This window comes from Panulirus ornatus, chromosome 37, assembly GCF_036320965.1.
Source record: "Panulirus ornatus isolate Po-2019 chromosome 37, ASM3632096v1, whole genome shotgun sequence".
Classification (NCBI taxonomy): Eukaryota; Metazoa; Arthropoda; class Malacostraca; order Decapoda; family Palinuridae; genus Panulirus; species Panulirus ornatus.
Genome location: NC_092260.1, coordinates 8,482,079 through 8,504,587, shown reverse-complemented (window position 1 = coordinate 8,504,587; position 22,509 = coordinate 8,482,079). Strand labels below are relative to the sequence as shown.

The 22,509-nt window shown below is 41.2% G+C and overlaps 1 protein-coding gene across 1 annotated transcript in view; it reads left to right on the top strand.

Annotated features, from left to right (window-relative positions):
* Positions 1-22,509, top strand: part of Karybeta3 (karyopherin beta 3) — a 180,963-nt gene that overhangs the window by 80,165 nt on the left and 78,289 nt on the right. The window contains exons 2-3 of the mRNA XM_071683770.1: positions 8,302-8,451; positions 10,676-10,902. Of these exons, the coding sequence (XP_071539871.1) occupies positions 8,302-8,451; positions 10,676-10,902 (377 nt within the window). The remainder of the gene's footprint in view (positions 1-8,301; positions 8,452-10,675; positions 10,903-22,509) is intronic.

Sequence of the window (22,509 nt, the reverse complement as noted above, 5' to 3'; positions counted from 1 at the left end):
GGCCCACTAAATGATTGTTTACTTTCGCTTTTCATGGCATCCTAACGACTGGGAGTGTTGCTGTAAACAAAGACCACACGCTTCCCGACCCGGTATCGTAATCAGTAATGTAAATCACTACCGTAGTAAAAGCTAACCAGTAAATAAGGATGAATTACAATTGAACAAGGTTCAGGCTGCAGCGTACAGCTGTGGGCAAGCTTGGATCAGTGACCTTTGTAGCTCACCCATGGTTTTTGGGCAATGTTGATAGTTACGTTTTAGATTTTTCCATTAACTATATTTGCCAGTTGAATTTAGTCAGGGAAGGGCAGGTGAAGGTAGTTAAACGCTTTGAAGGCAGTACAACTTGGTAACATAAGAATTGTTACATGGAAAAGAGTAAACTGAAGGTGCCAGATAGCATCACGGCCATCTCCCTCTAACAAATGAAATGTGGACCCAGGAAAATTATATTTGCGTATATTTTATACTCTGTCACGTTTATGTTTACATAGTAATGCTCTGATAATCAGGTAAATGCAGGCCGTATTATTTACAGTTCCATGTTGAAAATATGGACTAAAGACGTGAAGAGGCTGGCAACACTGCATCAGCTCACTTTGAAGGTCAGAGTCTGAGTGGCGGTGGTGCGATTGTTTAGTAGTTTCTCTGGCAGTGTAGCTGTAGCCTTTCATTACGAATGGTTACGACCGTAATGATAATGGTCATATTTTACGAAAAAGTCTCTTGTATCTTCATTCTACCTGTGTCCAAGCATCTGTTGGATCTCACAGCTTGAATTATTATGATTTTTCCCCATATCTCTTAATTGTCTGTTCTAGGTAGTTTTGTCACTTTCTATTAATGTAATAACTTAGTGTTAAGAATATACGTAGATTCATTGTAGGTATTGCAATGTAAGGGTAAATGTATTTGTTCTCCTTGGTTGCGGTCGTTGATGACGTGGGTTCCCTACGAGCCAGTGGACGAAGGAGAGAGAGTTTAGTTAGAGATCCACTGATGTCGGTGATGAAGGCGACTTAGATTTGCTTCTCGGGAGTTTTTGGATAGCATAGGTCTACATTTGTGTTAAGGCTGGTGTAAGGCTGTTTTATGCTACAAGCAACAGAAAGGATTGAGCATATACAACCCAAGTTGACGAGACGAACTGTTAACACTTTACTACTATGAGGGACGGAGCTTCGTGTAACTTCAGTTGTTCTAGAATCCATGGTTGATGCTGTAGTAGATAATATTAGACAATAATGGTAATTGAAGAGTTATGTGTTGTTATCGGGATGACAGGAAACTCATTGAGGGATAGAACCAAAGTCCATAATATTAAGTATGGTTTATTGTATGTTTGATTTTGTCCTAAGTATAACGTGTTAGGTGTTATGCCACTGTAGTCAAGTGTAGAGGGTGAGAATGGTCTTGGCAATTGTTCTCATGGTTTGCCTTTGTTGAATTTAAAGTGGATTTCATGCAAGACTCCTTATAGTATATATATATATTATATATATATATATATATATATATATATATATATATATATTATATATATATATGTATATGTATAATTTTCGTATTCATTATACTTTATGGCCGTTTCCCGCGTCAGCAAGGGAGCGCCAGGAAACAAGACGAAGAAAGACCCACCCACACATATATGTACATACACGTACATATAATGTATATCAGTATGTATGCATGTATATACATACACAGACATTTACGTATATGCACATGTATATATTCTTACCTTCATCCATTCTCCGCGACACTCCGCTCCACAGGAAACAGCATCGCCACCCTCTGAGTCAGCGAGGTGGCGCAAGCAAAACACAAAAAAAGGCCACTTTCGTTCACACTTAGTCTCTATCAGTCGTGTGTAATGCACCGAAACCACAGCTCCCTATCCACATCCAGGCCCCACAGACATTTCCATGGTTTACCCTAGACGTTTCACATGCCCTGGTTCAGTCCATTGACTACACGTCGACCCCGGTATACCACATCGTTCCAATTCACTCAATTCTTTGTATGTCTTTCACCCTCTTGCAAATTCAAAATCTTTTTCACTCCATCCTTACACCTCCAATTTGCCCTCCCGCTGCTCCTTGTTCCCTCCACCTGACACATATATGCTCTTTGTCAACCATTCCTCACTCATTCTCTCCATATGTCCAAATCATTTCAACACACCGACTTCTGCTCTCTCAGCCACACTTTTTATTACCACACATCTCTCATACCCTTTCATTACTTACCTGTTCAAACCACATTGTCCTCAAATATTTCATTTCCAACATACCCAATTTTGCTGTGAGCTCACATTCTCTCCTTTCACACATTGCTCATTGCTCCCAGAACCTTCGCCCCTTCTTCACCATATGAACTCGCTTCCACTTCCATGGTTCTTTTTGCTGCAAAATCCACTACCAGATATTTAAAACACTTCTTCCTCCAATTTTTCTCCATTCAGACTCTCATCCCATTTAATTTGTCACTCACCCCTGCTGAACCTAATAACCTTGCACTTATTTACATTAAAGTTACTTTCAACTTTCTACTTTCATGTACTTTTCCAAACTCAGTCACCAACTTCTGCTGTTTTTCACTTGAATCAGTCACCAGTGTTGTATCATTGGCGAACAGCACCTAACTTCCCAGGCCCTCTCATCCCCAAGAGACTGCATACTCGCCCTTTCTCCAAAACTCTTGCATTTACCTCCATAACCACCCCATCCATAAACAGATTAAACAACCGCGAGGACATCACACTCCCCTGCCGCAGATCAACCTTCTTAGGGAACCAGTCACTCTCCTCTTCCTACTTGTACATATGCCTTACACCCCTGATAAAACTTTCTCTGCTTTTAGCAGTTTACCTCCCACACCGTATACTCTTAAGACTTTTAACGAAGCATCTATATAAATAACCCTATCATATACCTTCTCCAGATCCGTAAATGTCTCAAATAATTTTTTTTTTTTTTTTTTTCGCTGTCTTCCGCGTTTGCGAGGTATCGCAAGGAAACAGACGAAAGAAATGGCCCAACCCTCCCCCATACACATGTATATACATACGTCCACACATGCAAATATACATACCTACACAGCTTTCCATGGTTTACCCCAGACGCTTCACATGCCCTGATTCAATCCACTGACAGCACGTCAACCCCGGTATACCACATCGCTCCAATTCACTCTATTCCTTGCCCTCCTTTCACCCTCCTGCATGTTCAGGCCCCGATCACACAAAATCTTTTTCACTCCATCTTTCCACTTCCAATTTGGTCTCCCACTTCTCCTTGTTCCCTCCACCTCCGAGACATATATCCTCTTGGTCAATCTTTCCTCACTCATTCTCTCCATGTGCCCAAACCATTTCAAAACACCCTCTTCTGCTCTCTCAACCACGCTCTTTTTATTTCCACACGTCTCTCTTACCCTTACGTTACTTACTCGATCAAACCACCTCACACCACACATTGTCCTCAAACATCTCATTTCCAGCACATCCATCCTCCTGCGCACAACTCTATCCATAGCCCATGCCTCGCAACCATACAACACTGTTGGAACCACTATTCCTTCAAACATACCCATTTTTGCTTTCCAAGAGAATGTTCTTGACTTCCACACATTCTTCAAGGCTCCCAGAATTTTCGCCCCCTCCCCCACCCTATGATCCACTTCCGCTTCCATGGTTCCATCCGCTGCCAGATCCACTCCCAGATATCTAAAACACTTTACTTCCTCCAGTTTTTCTCCATTCAAACTTACCTCCCAATTGACTTGACCCTCAACCCTACTGTACCTAATAACCTTGCTCTTATTCATATTTACTCTTAACTTTCTTCTTTCACACACTTTACCAAACTCAGTCACCAGCTTGTGCAGTTTCTCACATGAATCAGCCACCAGCGCTGTATCATCAACGAACAACGACTGACTCACTTCCCAAGCTCTCTCATCCCCAACAGACTTCATACTTGCCCCTCTTTCCAAAACTCTTGCATTTACCTCCCTAACAACCCCATCCATAAACAAATTAAACAACCATGGAGACATCACACACCCCTGCCGCAAACCTACATTCACTGAGAACCAATCACTTTCCTCTCTTCCTACACGTACACATGCCATACATCCTCGATAAAAACTTTTCGCTGCTTCTAACAACTTGCCTCCCACACCATATATTCTTAATACCTTCCACAGAGCATCTCTATCAACTCTATCATATGCCTTCTCCAGATCCATAAATGCTACATACAGATCCATTTGTATTTCTCACATACATTCTTCAAAGCAAACACCTGATCCACACATCCTCTACCACTTCTGAAACCACACTGCTCTTCCCCAATCTGATGCTCTGTACATGCCTTCACCCTCTCAATCAATACCCTCCCATATAATTTACCAGGAATACTCAACAAACTTATACCTCTGTAATTTGAGCACTCACTCTTATCCCCTTTGCCTTTGTACAATGGCACTATGCACGCATTCCGCCAATCCTCAAGCACCTCACCATGAGTCATACATACATTAAATAACCTTACCAACCAGTCAATAATACAGTCACCCCATTTTTTAATAAATTCCACTGCAATACCATCCAAACCTGCTGCCTTGCTGGCTTTCATCTTCCGCAAAGCTTTTACTACCTCTTCTCTGTTTACCAAATCATTTTCCCTAACCCTCTCACTTTGCACACCACCTCGACCAAGACACCCTATATCTGCCACTCTATCATCAAACACATTCAACAAACCTTCAAAATACTCACTCCATCTCCTTCTCACATCCCCACTACTTGTTATCACCTCCCCATTTGCGCCCTTCACTGAAGTTCCCATTTGCTCCCTTGTCTTACGCACTTTATGTACCTCCTTCCAGAACATCTTTTTATTCTCCCTAAAATTTAATGATACTCTCTCACCCCAACTCTCATTTGCCCTCTTTTTCACCTCTTGCACCTTTCTCTTGACCTCCTGTCTCTTTCTTTTATACATCTCCCACTCAATTGCATTTTTTCCCTGCAAAAATCGTCCAAATGCCTCTCTCTTCTCTTTCACAAATAATCTTACTTCTTCATCCCACCACTCACAACCCTTTCTAATCAACCCACCTCCCACTCTTCTCATGCCACAAGCATCTTTTGCGCAAGCCATCACTGATTCCCTAAATACATCCCATTCCTCCCCCACTCCCCTTACTTCCATTGTTCTCACCTTTTTCCATTCTGTACTCAGTCTCTCCTGGTACTACCTCACACAAGTCTCCTTCCCAAGCTCACTTACTCTCACCACCCTCTTCACCCCAACATTCACTCTTCTTTTCTGAAAACCCATACAAATCTTCACCTTAGCCTCCACAAGATAATGATCAGACATCCCTCCAGTTGCACCTCTCAGCACATTAACATCCAAAAGTCTCTTTCGCGCGCCTGTCAATTAACACGTAATCCAATAACGCTCTCTAGCCATCTCTCCTACTTACATACGTATACTTATGTATATCTCGCTTTTTAAACCAGGTAATTCCAATCACCAGTCCTTTTTCAGCACATAAATCTACAAGCTCTTCACCATTTCCATTTACAAAACTGAACACCCCATGTATACCAATTATTCCCTCAACTGCCACATTACTCACCTTTGCATTCAAATCACCCATCACTATATCCCGGTCTCGTGCATCAAAACCACTAACACTCTCATTCAGCTGCTCCCAAAACACTTGCCTCTCATGATCTTTCTTCTCTTGCCCAGGTGCATATGCACCAATAAATACCCATCTCTCTCCATCAAATATATATATATATATATATATATATATATATATATATATATATATATATATATATATATATATATGCAGATATATATGACTGAATTTCTGTTGTGGATGGCTCTCCATCGCTGAACTTGAAAAGTAGATTGTGAATTTTCATATCACAATTTTCCAGCCATCATTAACCGGTAACGTAATTGGTTCCAGGATCTCATTTAGTTTTGACTTAGTGAAAAATTGAAAATAGTTACTTCAGATACCCAATAAAAATACTTGGGTCACTTGTACTTTCATCATTCATGATGCTAATGGGAGTTGTTTGAACCTTTTTTCATAATCACTTTAAAGTCATACCTTCTTGAAAGCTAAATAGATATACCAGAGTATATCTGTAGCTCTCTCTGACACTGTTCCCTCCAGGAACTCTCGTGAAAGGGCAGGCACGGCAAAAGAGTCTACACTTATCCCTGCCACATGCCTCCCACACTTACACCATTCTATATATTCTTCCTGTTTCTCTCCCTTTAGTATTCCTCCACCTTGTTTGGCCATGTCATAGGTGGTCTTCCACTCACAACAGCCCCTTTGATTGGATGCAGTTATCATACACTCTCCTTGTAAACTCCCAGTCTTGCATTCTTTCCTCATGCCCAAACTCCCTCAAAGTATTATGTTTCACCCATTCTACCACTCCACAATTCATTCCCTTTGCATTCCTTACCACATCTCTCATACTCCCTTTCATGTCTTTCTTCGTTCCATTTAGTCACACCACATGCCTTTTTCAAATAGCTCATATCCGCAGCCTGGATTCTTGACCACTGTGCCTCATTCCACATCTATGTTTCTGCTGCATAGGTCATGGTTGGGAAGATCTATGCTGTTCCCTTAATCCTCTCTTCTTCCATACTTACAGCTCTACCCTTCATTATTCTATCAAGGGACCCAATGACTCTTTTACCCAGTACTGCTCTCTTCCATATCACCACAATTACCCAAGATAATTCCCAGATCCTTATATCCCCATACTTCCAGTCTTTTCCTCCCATCTCCACAGTACAATTTAGTACACTTTCTTCTTTCACTCTATATGGTTTTACAAAATCTATACCTTCACTCATATCCTTTCAAAAACCATCACTTGTATTTACCTTCAGTTTTCCTCTTCTTAAACACATAAATCATGCTTACAACCTTCTGCATCTCTTCACTCTCTACAAACAACATAGTATCATTTGCAAACAGGCTTGCCACTATCTGCCATATCTCTCTGCTGCACTCCATCTCTGCACCCCTTTTCCCTTGTTTTGCTTTCATCTTTCTTATCACTCCAGCCTTGCCCCACACCTACATGTATCCCAAAACTTTCGCTCAGCTCTTCATCCACTCATATATGCATATATGCTCCTCTATAGGAGGCTTTTGCACCATCCAGGAGTTTTACCCCTATACCATATATCCTTAACACATTCCACAAAGCATTCTACTGGGGTCTGTCATACGTTTCCTACAGATTGATAAAAGCTGCATACAACTTCTTACCTTTTGCTAAATATGTTTCACTGGTCATCTTTACTGCAAAAATCTGATCCACACATCCCCCTACTTTTCCTAAAACTCCCTTGTGCTTCACTTAGTCACTTAAATCACTCTGTCAATAAGTATTCTTGCATGCACTTTTCCTAGTATACTTAACAGACTTACTCCCCTATACTTCCTACATACATCCGTCACATCGTTTCGTGTGAATAAAGGAACAGTGATAATTTTCACCCAATCCTAAGGCACAGCCTTCTGTTTCCATGCTAAATTACATATGAGATGCTTCCACTCTATCAAGTTTTCTCCATGCTTCAGCATTTCAGCCATAATCCCATCCACTCCAGGTGCCTTTCCTACTTTCAGCCTTCTTACCTCCCTCTTTGCTTTAATTCCCTTGTATCGTCTTCCTTCCCTCCTCCATACCCATGTGTGTAAGAACTGCTGTCTCCCTTTCTTCCAAATTCATCAGTTCTTCACATATACTTTCCATCTTCATTTCACTCCCTCCTTTTGATTAAGCAATTCCCCTTCTTTACTCCTCACATCAACATATCAAATCTTACATCCACCTCTTCCCTTTTTCACCCCCTTCCAGTATAGTTTCTTATTATCCCATAACTTTTCACTTAAACTATCTTCCAAATCTTCATCTGCTCTTTCTTTGCTTTCCCTTATCAGTTTCTTAGCATTCTGCTTACATGTTTTGTAGTCTTCCCTCCTCCATTGCTTTACTTCCACCAGTGCATTCCTATTGAGCAGTCTACCATGTATGCCTTTTTTATCTTTTCCATAGCATTTCTAATCTCTTCTGTTTACCCTGAACTTTTGCTAACCTGAAATTTATCTCATCAAATTATGGAATCCATACTTTGAATGAATGGCAGAAAAAGAAAGCAGCTGTATATAAGCAGTCATTATTTGAGAACTACAGTATTTTGTAATTAGATGTACATGTTTTCTTTGCAGACCACATATGAACAAATTGCTTCAGAGACTAAGTTCCAGTTGCTGTTAACAAACGTAGTAAACAAAACAGCAGGCGAAAATGCTCGCACTATGGCAGCTGTGCTTCTTAGAAGACTCCTTACAACTAATTTTGATGAAGTTTTTCCAACAGTAAGTATTTAAGGATTTATGGATTGATTTTGTTTGATATGTCATTCATAATTGGGATGACTCATGTCCTTAAATCTATCTGTATATACTCTTTGTACAGCTGTATGTAATGGTGTTTCAATGTTTTACCTCAAGGCATTGATGTGTGGTTAAAGTATAAAGTTACAGAATTTAGTGTTTAGATCATTGTCCTTAAATCCATCTTTTTTTACTGCTTGTACAACTGTATGTAACTGTTTTGATATATTTCCTCCTCATTGATGTCTGTACTTAAAGTGTACTTTAAAGTTACAGTGTACAGTTTAATCATTATTTGTGTATCGAGTAAAAGCCTTGTTTTGAAGGACCTGTTCTGGAAGTGATTGAAGGCCATATAGGGAAATGGTTAGAACTAGTGTGTATATTTGGACAGTCAGTTATTAGTTTAATACAAGATTTATCAAAATGAGAACAGAGACTCCAAACAGTGATGGGATCAGGCAAGAGACTTTGGTAAAGAATGCGGTTGAGAGAAAAGAAATCATAGTTGTCTGAGGTGAATGCGGTGGTGTCTAAGAGGAAGTGAGGATAGAAGAAAAAGGAATCAATAGGGTTAAGAGAACAAGAAGATAGGCTCTGTAGAGGAAATGAGGATGAAAGTAAGCAGGGTAAGAGAAGGGAAGGTAGTGAGTATGCAACTGAGGGAATGAATAAGAGCTTGCAATAGCTGTGGGTATTTTAGAGAAAATGGTATTGGCAAAATTTATGAAAAAAGATGCATGAGAAAATGGCACTAGCATTATTTATGTAAACTATTTTGAGGTTGAAATAGTGGCAGTTGCTTCATTTTTTGTAATTTACAAAAAAGGGCAGGTGGGTATTATAGTGTCACCATATTTGGTTAGTGCATTGCACATTCATTACTTTCATTGAATCATGTTTTGAATAAATAATGATTCATTTGATATAGTCTTGAAGTACCTCATTATGTATTATACAAAATACTGAATAATAGTTATACCCGTGATGCATTCACAAGACATGGAAACTAAGTGTCCGCTTCTTGTCTTAACTCTTGTGCACAAGGAGTTGAGCCCTCCAAGTCCCATCAAGGAGGACTAGGTTCTTTTGTGCATAAATATGTATGATGATTGTGAGTATGTAATAAAGTTTTTGGTCTTTTCTCGTGCATTTGTTAATGACTGCTTTGTCATGCTTCATGCATCAAATAGTAAACCTATCACATCATCACAGTTATAGCAGATTTGAGGTGTGCATTGACATTGCTACAGTGGTTTTAAATTTGTAATGCTATTTTGGTCATACATTTTTCCTCTTTATATTTTATGTTCATAAATGATTGGTTCATTTTATCATATGTGCCATACGGTATAATATATATTACCACTGAAATCAAAAGATGCACTAAGCTCAATAACAAAAGCCATTATAATTGCTTAGGCCCCCAAATTGTTTAATTTTTTGCATGCAGCCATAAGAAATACAATGGACTGTTCAGTGGAGAAACTTTAGAATGGCTGTTTAGGTTAGTGGGATGTGTCTCAAGCAGCCTGACTTAACAGGATTGACATGACAACTTGTTCTTAGAATGAGTTGTGTGGTCTGAATTGCTTTAGGAGCTAACATAAGGTAAGGCAAAGGTGTAATCATGTAGAAGTGTTGTAAGTGTAAAGATTATACTTTTGGAAGAGATTGAATACATCACTGTGTTGAGAAGTGGGGGACAGCATATTGGTAAAGGTTGTCAGCACATGATGCCTATAGCCAGAGCAGATTTAACCTTTCTTGTGTGCTGTTATGTCATGGCAGCATATACATAGTCAAGAAATTTTCCTCTCCGTGCATAAGTTATTTCTTTACCCAAGACCAGGACACAAAAATAGTTGCCAATCCACAGTCCCTTCATAAATGTAAATGTTTTAGGTTCTGTATTGGACTTAGTTTATTTCACTAGGTATCTACGTATGCCAAAGGATGGGTCTAATTGTGTGTTGAGTTGTCTCTGACCAACTTTCATCTTTGATAGCATTGTAAGAAGCAAATACTTGGGCTTGGTTGTACACATATGGGATTGATTTGTTTTAACATGATGGGAAGGGGGAGCCATTTAGTTTCATAGGTTGGTTTTAGAGCGACTTTCAGCATGTTGCCTTTAGTTTTATATCTAGCTCTGTGTCCAGATTTCCTGAAATATGTTTCTTAAAATGCACATTTCCTTTCTCAGTTACCACCTGATGCACAAAGGCAGGTTCAAGCACAGCTCCTAGCATCGGTACAGCAGGAGGAAGATGCTAATATGCGCAAGAAATTGTGTGATATCGTCAGTGAACTTGCTCATAACATGATTGATGATGAGGGTAACAACAAGTGGCCAGAATTCCTCCAGTTCCTGTTTGAAAGTGCTCGTTCGCCCTCCATTGCACACAAAGAGATTGCGCTTACTTTATTCAGGTAGGTTGTTTATCGACTTCATATTAGATTTGTATTTTCCTCTGTGAATTAATACACTATTAGATTTACCCTCATAAGGTTTTGATATCTCATAAAGTTAAAGGGGAAGAGTGGTTTGGGAATGTCATGGGAGTAAAGTCAGGGGTTGGTGAAAGGACAATAGTAAATTAAGGAGTAGCCTTCCAGAAGCAGGAGTTGTGGGAATATTTGATAGAGTGTAAGAAAGTAAACTCTAGATTGATAATGGGTAAAACTGAAAGTGGATGGAGGGAGATGGATGATTATTGGTGCCTATGCACCTGGTCATGAGAAGAAAGATCATGAGAGGCAAGTGTTTTGGGAGCAGCTGAGTGAAGCAGCTTTGATGCATGAAACCAGGTTATAGTGATGGGTGATTTTGAAATGCAAAGTCGAGTAATGTGGCAGTTGAAGGTATGATTGGTGTAAATGGGGTGTTCAGTATAGTAAATGGAAATGAAGAGCTTGTAGCTTTGTGTGCTGAAAACAGACTGATGGCTGGGAATACTTGGTTTAAAAAGAGAGATATACATATATGGGAGGGTATTGGTTGAGAGGGTGAAGGCATGTACAGAGCATCAGATTGGGGAAGAGCAGTGTGGTTTCAGAAGTGGTAGAGGATGTGTGGATCAGGTGTTTGCTTTGAAGAATGTATGTGAGAAATACTTAGAAAAGCAAATGGATTTGTATGTAGCATTTATGGATCTGGAGAAGGCATATGATAGAGTTGATAGAGATGCTCTGTGGAAGGTATTAAGAATATATGGTGTGGGAGGCAAGTTGTTAGAAGCAGTGAAAAGTTTTTATCGAGGATGTAAGGCATGTGTACGTGTAGGAAGAGAGGAAAGTGATTGGTTCTCAGTGAATGTAGGTTTGCGGCAGGGGTGTGTGATGTCTCCATGGTTGTTTAATTTGTTTATGGATGGGGTTGTTAGGGAGGTGAATGCAAGAGTTTTGGAAAGAGGGGCAAGTATGAAGTCTCTTGGGGATGAGAGAGCTTGGGAAGTGAGTCAGTTGTTGTTCGCTGATGATACAGCGCTGGTGGCTGATTCATGTGAGAAACTGCAGAAGCTGGTGACTGAGTTTGGTAAAGTGTGTGAAAGAAGAAAGTTAAGAGTAAATGTGAATAAGAGCAAGGTTATTAGGTACAGTAGAGTTGAGGGTCAATTCAATTGGGAGGTAAGTTTGAATGGAGAAAAACTGGAGGAAGTGAAGTGTTTTAGATATCTGGGAGTGGATCTGGCAGCAGATGGAACCATGGAAGCGGAAGTGGATCATAGGGTGGGGGAGGGGGCGAAAATTCTGGGAGCCTTGAAGAATGTGTGGAAGTCGAGAACATTATCTCGGAAAGCAAAAATGGGTATGTTTGAAGGAATAGTGGTTCCAACAATGTTGTATGGTTGCGAGGCGTGGACTATGGATAGAGTTGTGCGCAGGAGGATGGATGTGCTGGAAATGAGATGTTTGAGGACAATGTGTGGTGTGAGGTGGTTTGATCGAGTAAGTAACGTAAGGGTAAGAGAGATGTGTGGAAATAAAAAGAGCGTGGTTGAGAGAGCAGAAGAGGGTGTTTTGAAATGGTTTGGTCACATGGAGAGAATGAGTGAGGAAAGATTGACCAAGAGGATATATGTGTCGGAGGTGGAGGGAACGAGGAGAAGAGGGAGACCAAATTGGAGGTGGAAAGATGGAGTGAAAAAGATTTTGTGTGATCGGGGCCTGAACATGCAGGAGGGTGAAAGGAGGGCAAAGAATAGAGTGAATTGGAGCAATGTGGTATACCGGGGTTGACGTGCTGTCAGTGGATTGAATCAAGGCATGTGTATGGGGGTGGGTTGGGCCATTTCTTTCGTCTGTTTCCTTGCGCTACCTCGTAAACGCGGGAGACCGGCCAAAAAAAAAAAAAAAAAAAAAAAAAAAAAAAGAATACATAAGTGTACGTATGTGAGTATGAGAGATGGCCAGAGGGTGTTATTGGATGTGTTAATTGAAAGGTGTGTGAAAGAGAGACTTTTGGATGTTAATGTGCTGAGAGGGGCAACTGGAGGGATGTCTGATCACTATCTTGTGGAGGCAAGGATGAAGATTTTTAGAGGTTTTAAGAAAAGAAGAGGGAATGTTGGGGAGAAGTGAGTGGTGAGAGTAAGTGAGCTTGGAAAGGAGACTTGTGTGAGGAAGTACCAGGAGAGGGTGAGTGTACAATGGCAAAAGGTAAGAGCAAATGACGTGAGGGGAGTTGGGGAGGAATGGGATGTATTTAGGGAAGCAGTGATGGCTTGTCCAAAAGATGCCTGTGGCATGAGAAAGGTGGGAGGTGGGCAGATTAGAAAGGGTAGCGAGTGGTGGGATGAAGAAGTTAGATTGTTGGTGAAAGAGAAGACAGAGGCGTTTCAACAATTTTTGCAGGGAAGTAGTGCAAGTGATTGGGAGATGTGTAAAAGAAAGTGGCAGGAGGTCAAGATAAAGGTGCAAGAGGTGGAAAAGAGGGCAAATGAAAGTTGGGATGAGAGAGTATCATTAAATGTTTGGGAGAATATATAGATGTTTTGGAAGGAGGTAAATAAAGTGCATAAGACAAGAACATCGGTGAAGGGGGCTGATGGAGAGGAAATAACAAGTAGTGATGAAGTTAGTATTTTGAAGGTTTGTTGAATGTGTTTGATTATAGAGTGGCAGATATAGGGTGTTTTGCTTGGGGTGGTGTGCGAAGTGAAAGGGTCAGAGAGAATGATTTGGTAAGCAGAGAAGTAGTGAAAGCTTTGCGGAAGATGAAAGCCGGGAAGGCGATGGGTTTGGATGGTATTGCAGTGGAATTTATTAAAAAAAGGGGGTGACTGTGGTGTTAGCTGGTTTGTAAGGATATTCAATATATGTATGGATCATGGTGAAGTGCCTGAGGATTTCTGGAATGCGTGCATAGTGGCATTGTACAAAGGCAAAGGTGATAAAAGGTTAGTGTTCAAATTACAGAGGCATGTGTTTCTTGAGTATTCCTGGGATATTATATGGGAGGGTATTGATTTAGAGGATAAAGGCATGTAAAGAACATCAGTTTGGGGAAGAGTAGTTTGGTTTCAGAAGTGGTAGAGGATGTGTGGATCAGGTGTTTGCTTTGAAGAATGTATGTGAGAAATACTTGGAAAAACAGATGGATTTGTATGTAGCATTTATGGATCTAGAGAAGGCATATGATAGGGTGGATAGAGATGCTTTGTGGAAGATTTTAAGAGTAAGTTGCTTAAAGCAGTGAAAAGTTTTGACCAGGGATGTAAGGTATGTGTACAAGTAGGAAGAAAGTGATTGGTTCTCAGTGAATGTTGGTTTGCGGCAGTGATGTGTCGTGTCTCCATGGTTGTTTGATTTATTTATGGATGGGGTTGTTAGGGAGGTGAATACAAGAGTTTTGGAGAGAGGGGCAAGAATGCAATCTGTTGTGGATAAGAGTGCCTGGGAAATGAGTCAGTTGTTGTTTGCTGATGATACAGTGCTGGTGGCTGATTCAGATGGTAAACTGCAGAAGTCAGTGATTGAGTTTTGTAAAGTGTGTGAAAGAAGAAAGCTGAGAGTAAATGTGAATAAGAGCAAGGTTATTAGGTTCAGTAGGGTTGAGGGACAAACAGATTTAGAGGTAAGTTTGAATGGAGAAAACTGGAGGAAGTGAAGTGATTTTGATATCTGGAAGTGGAATTAGCAGCGGATGGAACCAATGAAGCGAAAGTGAGTCAGAGGGTGGGGGAGGGGTGAAGATTCTGGGAGTGTTGAAGAATGTGTGGAAGGCGAGAACATTATCTTGGAGAGCAAAAATGGGTATTTTTGAAAGAATAGAGGTTCCAACAAAGTTGTATGGTTGTGAGGCATGGGCTATAGATAGGGTTTCAAGGAGGAGGGTGGATGTGTTGGAAATGGAAAGTTTGAGGACAATATGTGGTGTGAGATGATTTGATAGAGTAAGTAATGAAAGGGTAAGAGAGATGTGTGGTAATAAAAAGAGTGTGGCTGAGTGAACAGAAGAAAGTATGTTGAAATGGTTTGGACTCATGGAAAGAATGAGTGAGGAAAGATTGACAAAGTGGATATGTGTCAGAGGTGGAGGGAAGAAGAAGTGGGAGACCAAGTTGGAGGTGGAAGGATGAAGTCAAAAAGATTTTCAGCGATTGGGGCCTGAACATACAGGAGGGTGAAAGGCGTGCAAGGAATAGAGTGACTTGGAATGATGTTGTATACCAGGATCAACTTGCTGTCAATGAATTGACCCAGGGCATGTGAAGTGTCTGGGGCAAACCATGGAAAGGTTTGTGGGGCCTGGATGTGGATAGGGAGCTGTGGTTTCAGTGCATTACATATGACAGCTGGAGACTGAGTGTGAACAAAGTGGGGCCTTTTTGTCTGTATTCCTGGCGCTGCCTCGCTGAAGCAGGGGATAGCAATGCTGTAATCCTGTTGGGAGGGGTAGCGACGGGACTGGATGAAGGCAAGCAAGTATGAATATGTACATGTGTATGTATGTAATGTCTGCATGTGTGTAAGTAAAGTATGTATATGTTGATATGTTTAAGTATGTATATGTGCATATGTTTATGTACATATATGTTTATGAGTGGATGGGCCATTCTCCTATTTCCTGGTGTGACCTTGCTGACATGGGGAACAGCAATTAAGTATAATAAAAAAGAAGATATTTTTCTCAATACATGCTGCACTGCACTACGTGTTTCATGGAGACAATCTGTCTCATCAGATGCAAAGAATTCATAAAGTTTTTAAATTCTAACATTAACACACAGAATTCGTCCTGTCATCACCATGCCAAAGTAAACACTGGCCTGACTGTTAGAGGGAAAGTTAGGGGGCCCATATGGCTATAGAGGGCTGCATAGGAGGTTGTCCTGGGTATCAAGATATGTGTTCAACTAATGTTATTGTGTCTTGATAATTCTTTCATATTAATTTGGTTGATAATAGGTGTCCTTTAAAGTTACCAATAGACAAATTCAAGTTCCTAGTATAAGCAATTAAGACTGATTCATTGATGTAACATCAATTAAGACTGATTCATTGATGTAACATCAATGAATCTGTCTTAATTACTAATACCAAGAATATGGATTTGTCCCTTGGTAATTTTAAAGCATATCCTATTACCATCCAAATCATTATGAAAGAATTATAAAGAAACAATAACTTAAGATATGTAGTAAAACACACATCGCAGTACCCAGGCCAACCTTCCCCAAACAGCCCCTATTAGCAAAGTGGCATCTCCACCACTTTCCCTCTAAAGGAAAGGCCAGTGTATACCTCATCATGGCAGTGGCTGGACTGAGTCTGTGTTGGGATTTAAATACTTTATTAACTGTTTGCACCTGATGAGGCGGATTGTCTCTGTGAAACATGTAATGCAGCACAGCATTTACCAAAAAATACATGTTATTAGAACTACCTGAACAACAGAATTACAATTTTACCTCAAGCGGGGAATGCTCATCCTCCTCAAAGGCTCACATTGGGGTGTCTGAATGTGTGTGGATGTAACCAAAATGAGAAGAAAGGAGAGATGGGAAGTATGTTTGAGGACAGAAACCTGCATGTTCTGGCTCTTGAGTGAAATGAAGCTCAAGGGTTAAGGGGAAGAGTGGTTTGGCAATATCTTGGGAGTAAAGTCAGGGGTTGGTGAAAGGACAAGAGCTAAGGAAGGTGTGGCACTACTCCTGAAGCAGGATTTTTGGGAGTATGTGATAGTGTAAGAAAGTAGATTAAAGATTGTAAGAAAGTAAATTGAAGATTGATCTGGGGAAAACTGAAAGTGGATGGAGAGAGAGGAGTGATTATTGGTTCCTATGCACTTGGTCAAGAGAAGAAAAATCACGAAGCAAGTGTTTTGGGAGCAGTTGAGTGAGTGTTAGCAGTTGTGATGCACAAGATTGGGTATAGTGATGGGTGATTTAAATGTGAAGGTGAGTAATGTGACAGTTGAGGGCATAATTGGTGTACATGGAGTGTTCAGTGTTGTAAATGGAAATGAAAAGCCTGTGGGTTTGTGTGCTGAAAAAGATGTAGGAAATGGTGAATATGTAAAAAAAAAAAAAAAATTCATGGTGATATGCTCTGAAGAGCAACAGCATCATCATTCTAAGCCTATTGCAATGAATACTTGTGCCCTTCAAGCATCAAGAGCTGAAAGTACACCTTTTGAATGTTATCAGCCATTGATTTTATTTTCACTGATCTGTAAACAGTTTTCACAAAGTGCAACTGATGATGAGTGTTAAAGACATTAGAAAACAAATGCACAAAGGCACACTGGCACCACCACTCTTCAACATATGTGTCATCTGTATGATATGTAATCCACCCACCAATAATATGATTGCATTAGCAAGGTAGTGCAAGGAAACAGACGAGGAATGGCCCTACCCATCCACATGCACAAATATATACATAAATGCCCACAGGCACATATTTTATTTATTTTGCTGTGTCGCTGTCTCCCGCATTAGCGAGGTAGCACAAGGAAACAGACGAAAGAATGGCCCAACCCACCCACATACACATGTATATACATACACGTCCACACACGCAAATATACATACTTATACATCTCAATGTACACATATATATACAAACTCAGACATATACATATATACACATGTACATAATTTATACTGTCTGCCTTTATTTATTCCCATCGCCACCTCACCACACATGGAAATAACAACCTCCTCCCCCCTCATGTGTGCAAGGTAGCATTAGGAAAAGACAACAAAGGCCCCATTCGTTCACACTCAGTCTCTAGCTGTCATGTAATAATGCACCGAAACCACAGTTCCCTTTCCACGTCCAGGCCCCACAGAACTTTCCATGGTTTACCCCAGATGCTTCACATGCCCTGGTTCAATCCATTGACAGCACTTCGACCCTGGTATACCACATTGTTCCAATTCACTCTATTCCTTGCACGCCTTTCACCCTCCTGCATGTTCAGGCCCCGATCACTCAAAATCTTTTTCACTCCATCTTTCCACCTCCAATTTGGTCTCCCACTTCTCCTCGTTCCCTCCACCTCTGACACATATATCCTCTTGGTCAATCTTTCCTCACTCATTCTCTCCATGTGACCAAACCATTTCAAAACACCCTATTCTGCTCTCTCAACCACACTCTTTTTATTTCCACATATTGTCCTCAAACATCTCATTTCCAGCACATCCACCCTCCTGCGCACAACTCTATCCATAGCCCATGCCTCGCAACCATACAACATTGTTGGAACCACTATTCCTTCAAACATACCCATTTTTGCTTTCTGAGATAATATTTTCGACTTCCAAACATTCTTCAAGGCTCCCAGAATTTTCGCCCCCTCCCCCACCCTGTGATTCACTTCCGCTTCCATGGTTCCATCCGCTGCCAGGTCCACTCCCAGATATCTAAAACACTTTACTTCCTCCAGCTTTTCTCCATTCAAACTTACCTCCCAATTGACTTGACCCTCAACCCTACTGTACCTAATAACCTTGCTCTTATTCACATTTACTCTTAACTTTCTTCTTTCACACACTTTACCAAACTCAGTCACCAGCTTCTGCAGTTTCTCTCATGAATCAGCCACCAGCGCTGTATCATCAGCGAACAACAACTGACTCACTTCCCAAGCTCTCTCATCCCCAACAGACTTCATACTTGCCCCTCTTTCCAAAACTCTTGCATTCACCTCCCTAACAACCCCATCCATAAACAAATTAAACAACCATGGAGACATCACACACCCCTGCCGCAAACCTTCATTCACTGAGAACCAATCACTTTCCTCTCTTCCTACATGTACACATGCCTTACATCCTCGATAAAAACTTTTCACTGCTTCTAACAACTTGCCTCCCACACCATATATTCGTAATACCTTCCACAGAGCATCTATATCAACTCTGTCATATGCCTTCTCCAGATCCATAAATGCTACATACAAATCCATTTGCTTTTCTAAGTATTTCTCACATACATTCTTCAAAGCAAACACCTGATCCATACATCCTCTACCACTTCTGAAACCACACTGCTCTTCCCCAATCTGATGCTCTGTACATGCCTTCACCCTCTCAATCAATACCCTCCCATATAATTTCCCAGGAGTACTCAACAAACTTATACCTCTCACTCTTATCCCCTTTGCCTTTGTACAGTGGCACTATGCAAGCATTCCGCCAATCCTCAGGCACCTCACCATGAATCATACGTACATTAAATAACCTTACAAACCAGTCAACAATACAGTCACCCCCTTTTTTAATAAATTCCACTGCAATACCATCCAAACATGCTGCCTTGCTGGCTTTCATCTTCTGTAAAGCTTTTACTACCTCTTCTCTGTTTACCAAATCATTTTCCCTAACCCTCTCACTTTGCACACCACCTCAACCAAATCACCCTATATCTGCCACTCTATCATCAAATACATTCAACAAACCTTCAAAATACTCACTCCATCTCCTCCTCACATCACCACTACTTGTTATCACCTCCCCATGAGCCCCCTTCACTGAAGTTCCCATTTGCTCCCTTGTCTTATGCACTTTACTTACCTCCTTCCAAAACATCTTTTTATTCTCCCTAAAATTTAATGATACTCTCTCACCCCAACTCTCATTTGCCCTCTTTTTCACCTCTTGCACCTTTCTCTTGACCTCCTGCCTCTTTCTTTTATACATCTCCCAGTCATTCGCATTTTTTCCCTGCAAAAATCGTCCAAATGCCTCTCTCTCCTCTTTCACTAATAATCTTACTTCTTCATCACACCACTCACTACTCTTTCTAATCAACCCACCTCCTACGCTTCTCATGCCACAAGCATCTTTTGCGCAAGCCATCACTGCTTCCCGAAATGCATCCCATTCCTCCCCCACTCCCCTTACCTCCTTTGTTCTCACCTTTTTCCATTTTGCACTCAGTCTCTCCTGGTACTTCCTCACACAAGTCTCCTTCCCAAGCTCACTTACTCTCACCACTCTCTTCACCCCAACATTCTCTCTTCTTTTCTTAAAACCCCTACAAATCTTCACCTTCGCCTCCACAAGATAATGATCAGACATCCCTCCAGTTGAACCTCTCAGCACATTAACATCCAAAAGTCTCTCTTTCACGCGCCTGTCAATTAACACGTAATCCAATAATGCTCTCTGGCCATCTCTCCTACTTACATACGTATACTTACGTGTATCTCGCTTTTTAAACCAGGTATTCCAAATCACCAGTCCTTTTTCAGCACATAAATCTACAAGCTCTTCACCATTTCCATTTACAACACTGAACACCCCATGTACACTAATTATTCCCTCAACTGCCACATTACTCACCTTTGCATTCAAATCACCCATCACTATAACCTGGTCTTGTGCATCAAAACCACTAACACTCATTCAGCTGCTCCCAAAACACTTGCCTCTCATGATCTTTCTTCTCATGCCCAGGTGCATATGCACCAATAATCACCCATCTCTCTCCATCCACTTTCAGTTTTTCCCATATCAATCTAGAGTTTACTTTCTTACGCTCTATCACATACTCCCACAACTCCTATTTCAGGAGTAGTGCTACTCCTTCCCTTGCTCTTGTCCTCTCACTAACCCCTGACTTTACTCCCAAGACATTCCCAAACCACTCTTCCCCTTTACCCTTGAGCTTCGTTTGACTCAGAGCCAAAACATCCAGGTTCCTTTCCTCAAACATACTACCTATCTCTCCTTTTTTCTCATTTTGGTTACATCCACACACATTTAGACACCCCAATCTGAGCCTTCGAGGAGGATGAGCACTCCTCGCGTGACTCCTTCTTCTGTTTCCCCTTTTAGAAAGTTAAAATACAAGGAGGGGAGGGTTTCTAGCCTCCCGCTCCCGTCCCCTGTAGTCGCCTTCTACGACACATGAGGAATGCATGGGAAGTATTCTTTTTCCCCCATCCCACAGGCACATATACATACATATACATTTCAAATTTTTTTCTAAATTATTATACTTAGTTGCAGTTTCCCGCATTAGCGAGTTAGGGCAAGGAAACAGACAAAAGAATGGCCTAACCCACCCACATACACATGCATATACATAAATTCACAGCTCCCTATCCACATCCAGGCCCCACAGACCTTTCCATGGTTTACCCCAGATGCTTCACATGCCCTGGTTCAGTCCATTGACAGCACGTCCACCTTAGTATACCACATCTTTCCAATTCACTCTGTTCCTTTTATGCCTTTCACCCTCCTGTATGTTCAGGCTCTGATTACTCAAAATCTTTTTCTCTCCATCCCTCTGCCTCCAATTTGGTCTCCTGCTTCTCCCTCCCTTCACCTCTGACACATATATCCTCTTTGTCAACCTTTCCTCACTCATTCCTTCCATATGTCCAGACTATTTCAACACACCCTGTTCTGATCTCTTATCCATACTCTTTTTATGTCTAATTTGAGAAGCTGGGAAGTCTCTCTATCTGTTTGTGTGTGTGGTAGCAGCTTCTTCACAGAAGCTACAGAAGTTGATATGCGCATTCGTAGGAGTGTACAAAAGTTGAGAGTAGATGTGAATGAATGAAAGTAAACCATGGAAAGTTCTTTGGGGCCTGGATGTGGAAAGGGAGCTGTGGTTTCGGTGCATTATTACTTGACAGCTAAAGACTGAGTGTGAACAAATGTGGCCTTTGTTGTCTTTTCCTAGCGCTACCTCGCGCACAATGGGGGGGGTGGCGATGGGAATGAATAAAGGCAGACAGTATGAATTATGTACATGTGTTTATATGTCTGTGTGTGTATGTGTGGGTATGTTTGAAGGAATAGTGGTTCCAACAATGTTGTATGGCTGCGAGGCGTGGGCTATGGATAGAGTTGTGCGCAGGAGGGTGGATGTGTTGGAAATGAGATGTTTGAGGACAATATGTGGTGTGAGGTGGTTTGATCGAGTAAGTTATGTAACGGTAAGAGAGATGTGTGGAAATAGAAAGAGTGTGGTTGAGAGAGCAGAAGAGGGTGTTTTGAAATGGTTTGGTCACATGGAGAGAATGAGTGAGGAAAGATTGACCAAGAGGATATATGTGTCAGAGGTGGAGGGAACGAGGAGAAGTGGGAGACCAGATTGGAGGTGGAAAGATGGAGTGAAAAAGATTTTGTGTGATCGGTGCCTGAACATGCAAGAGGGTGAAAGGCGTGCAAGGAATAGAGTGAATTGTAATGATGTGGTATACCGGGGTTGACGTGCTGTCAATGGATTGAACCAGGGCATGTGAAGCGTCTGGGATAAACCATGGAAAGTTGTGTGGGGCCTGGATGTGGAAAGGGAGCTGTGGTTTCGGTGCATTATTACATGACAGCTAGAGACTGAGTGTGAACGAATGTGGCCTTTGTTGTCTTTTCCTAGCGCTGCCTCGCACACATGAGGGGGGGGGGGGGAGGGGGGGTTGTTATTCCATGTGTGGCGAGGTGGCGATGGGAATGAATAGAGGCAGACACTATGAATTATGTACATGTGTATATATGTATGTGTCTGTGTGTGTATATATATGTGTACATTGAGATGTATAGGTATGTATATTTGTGTGTGTGGACT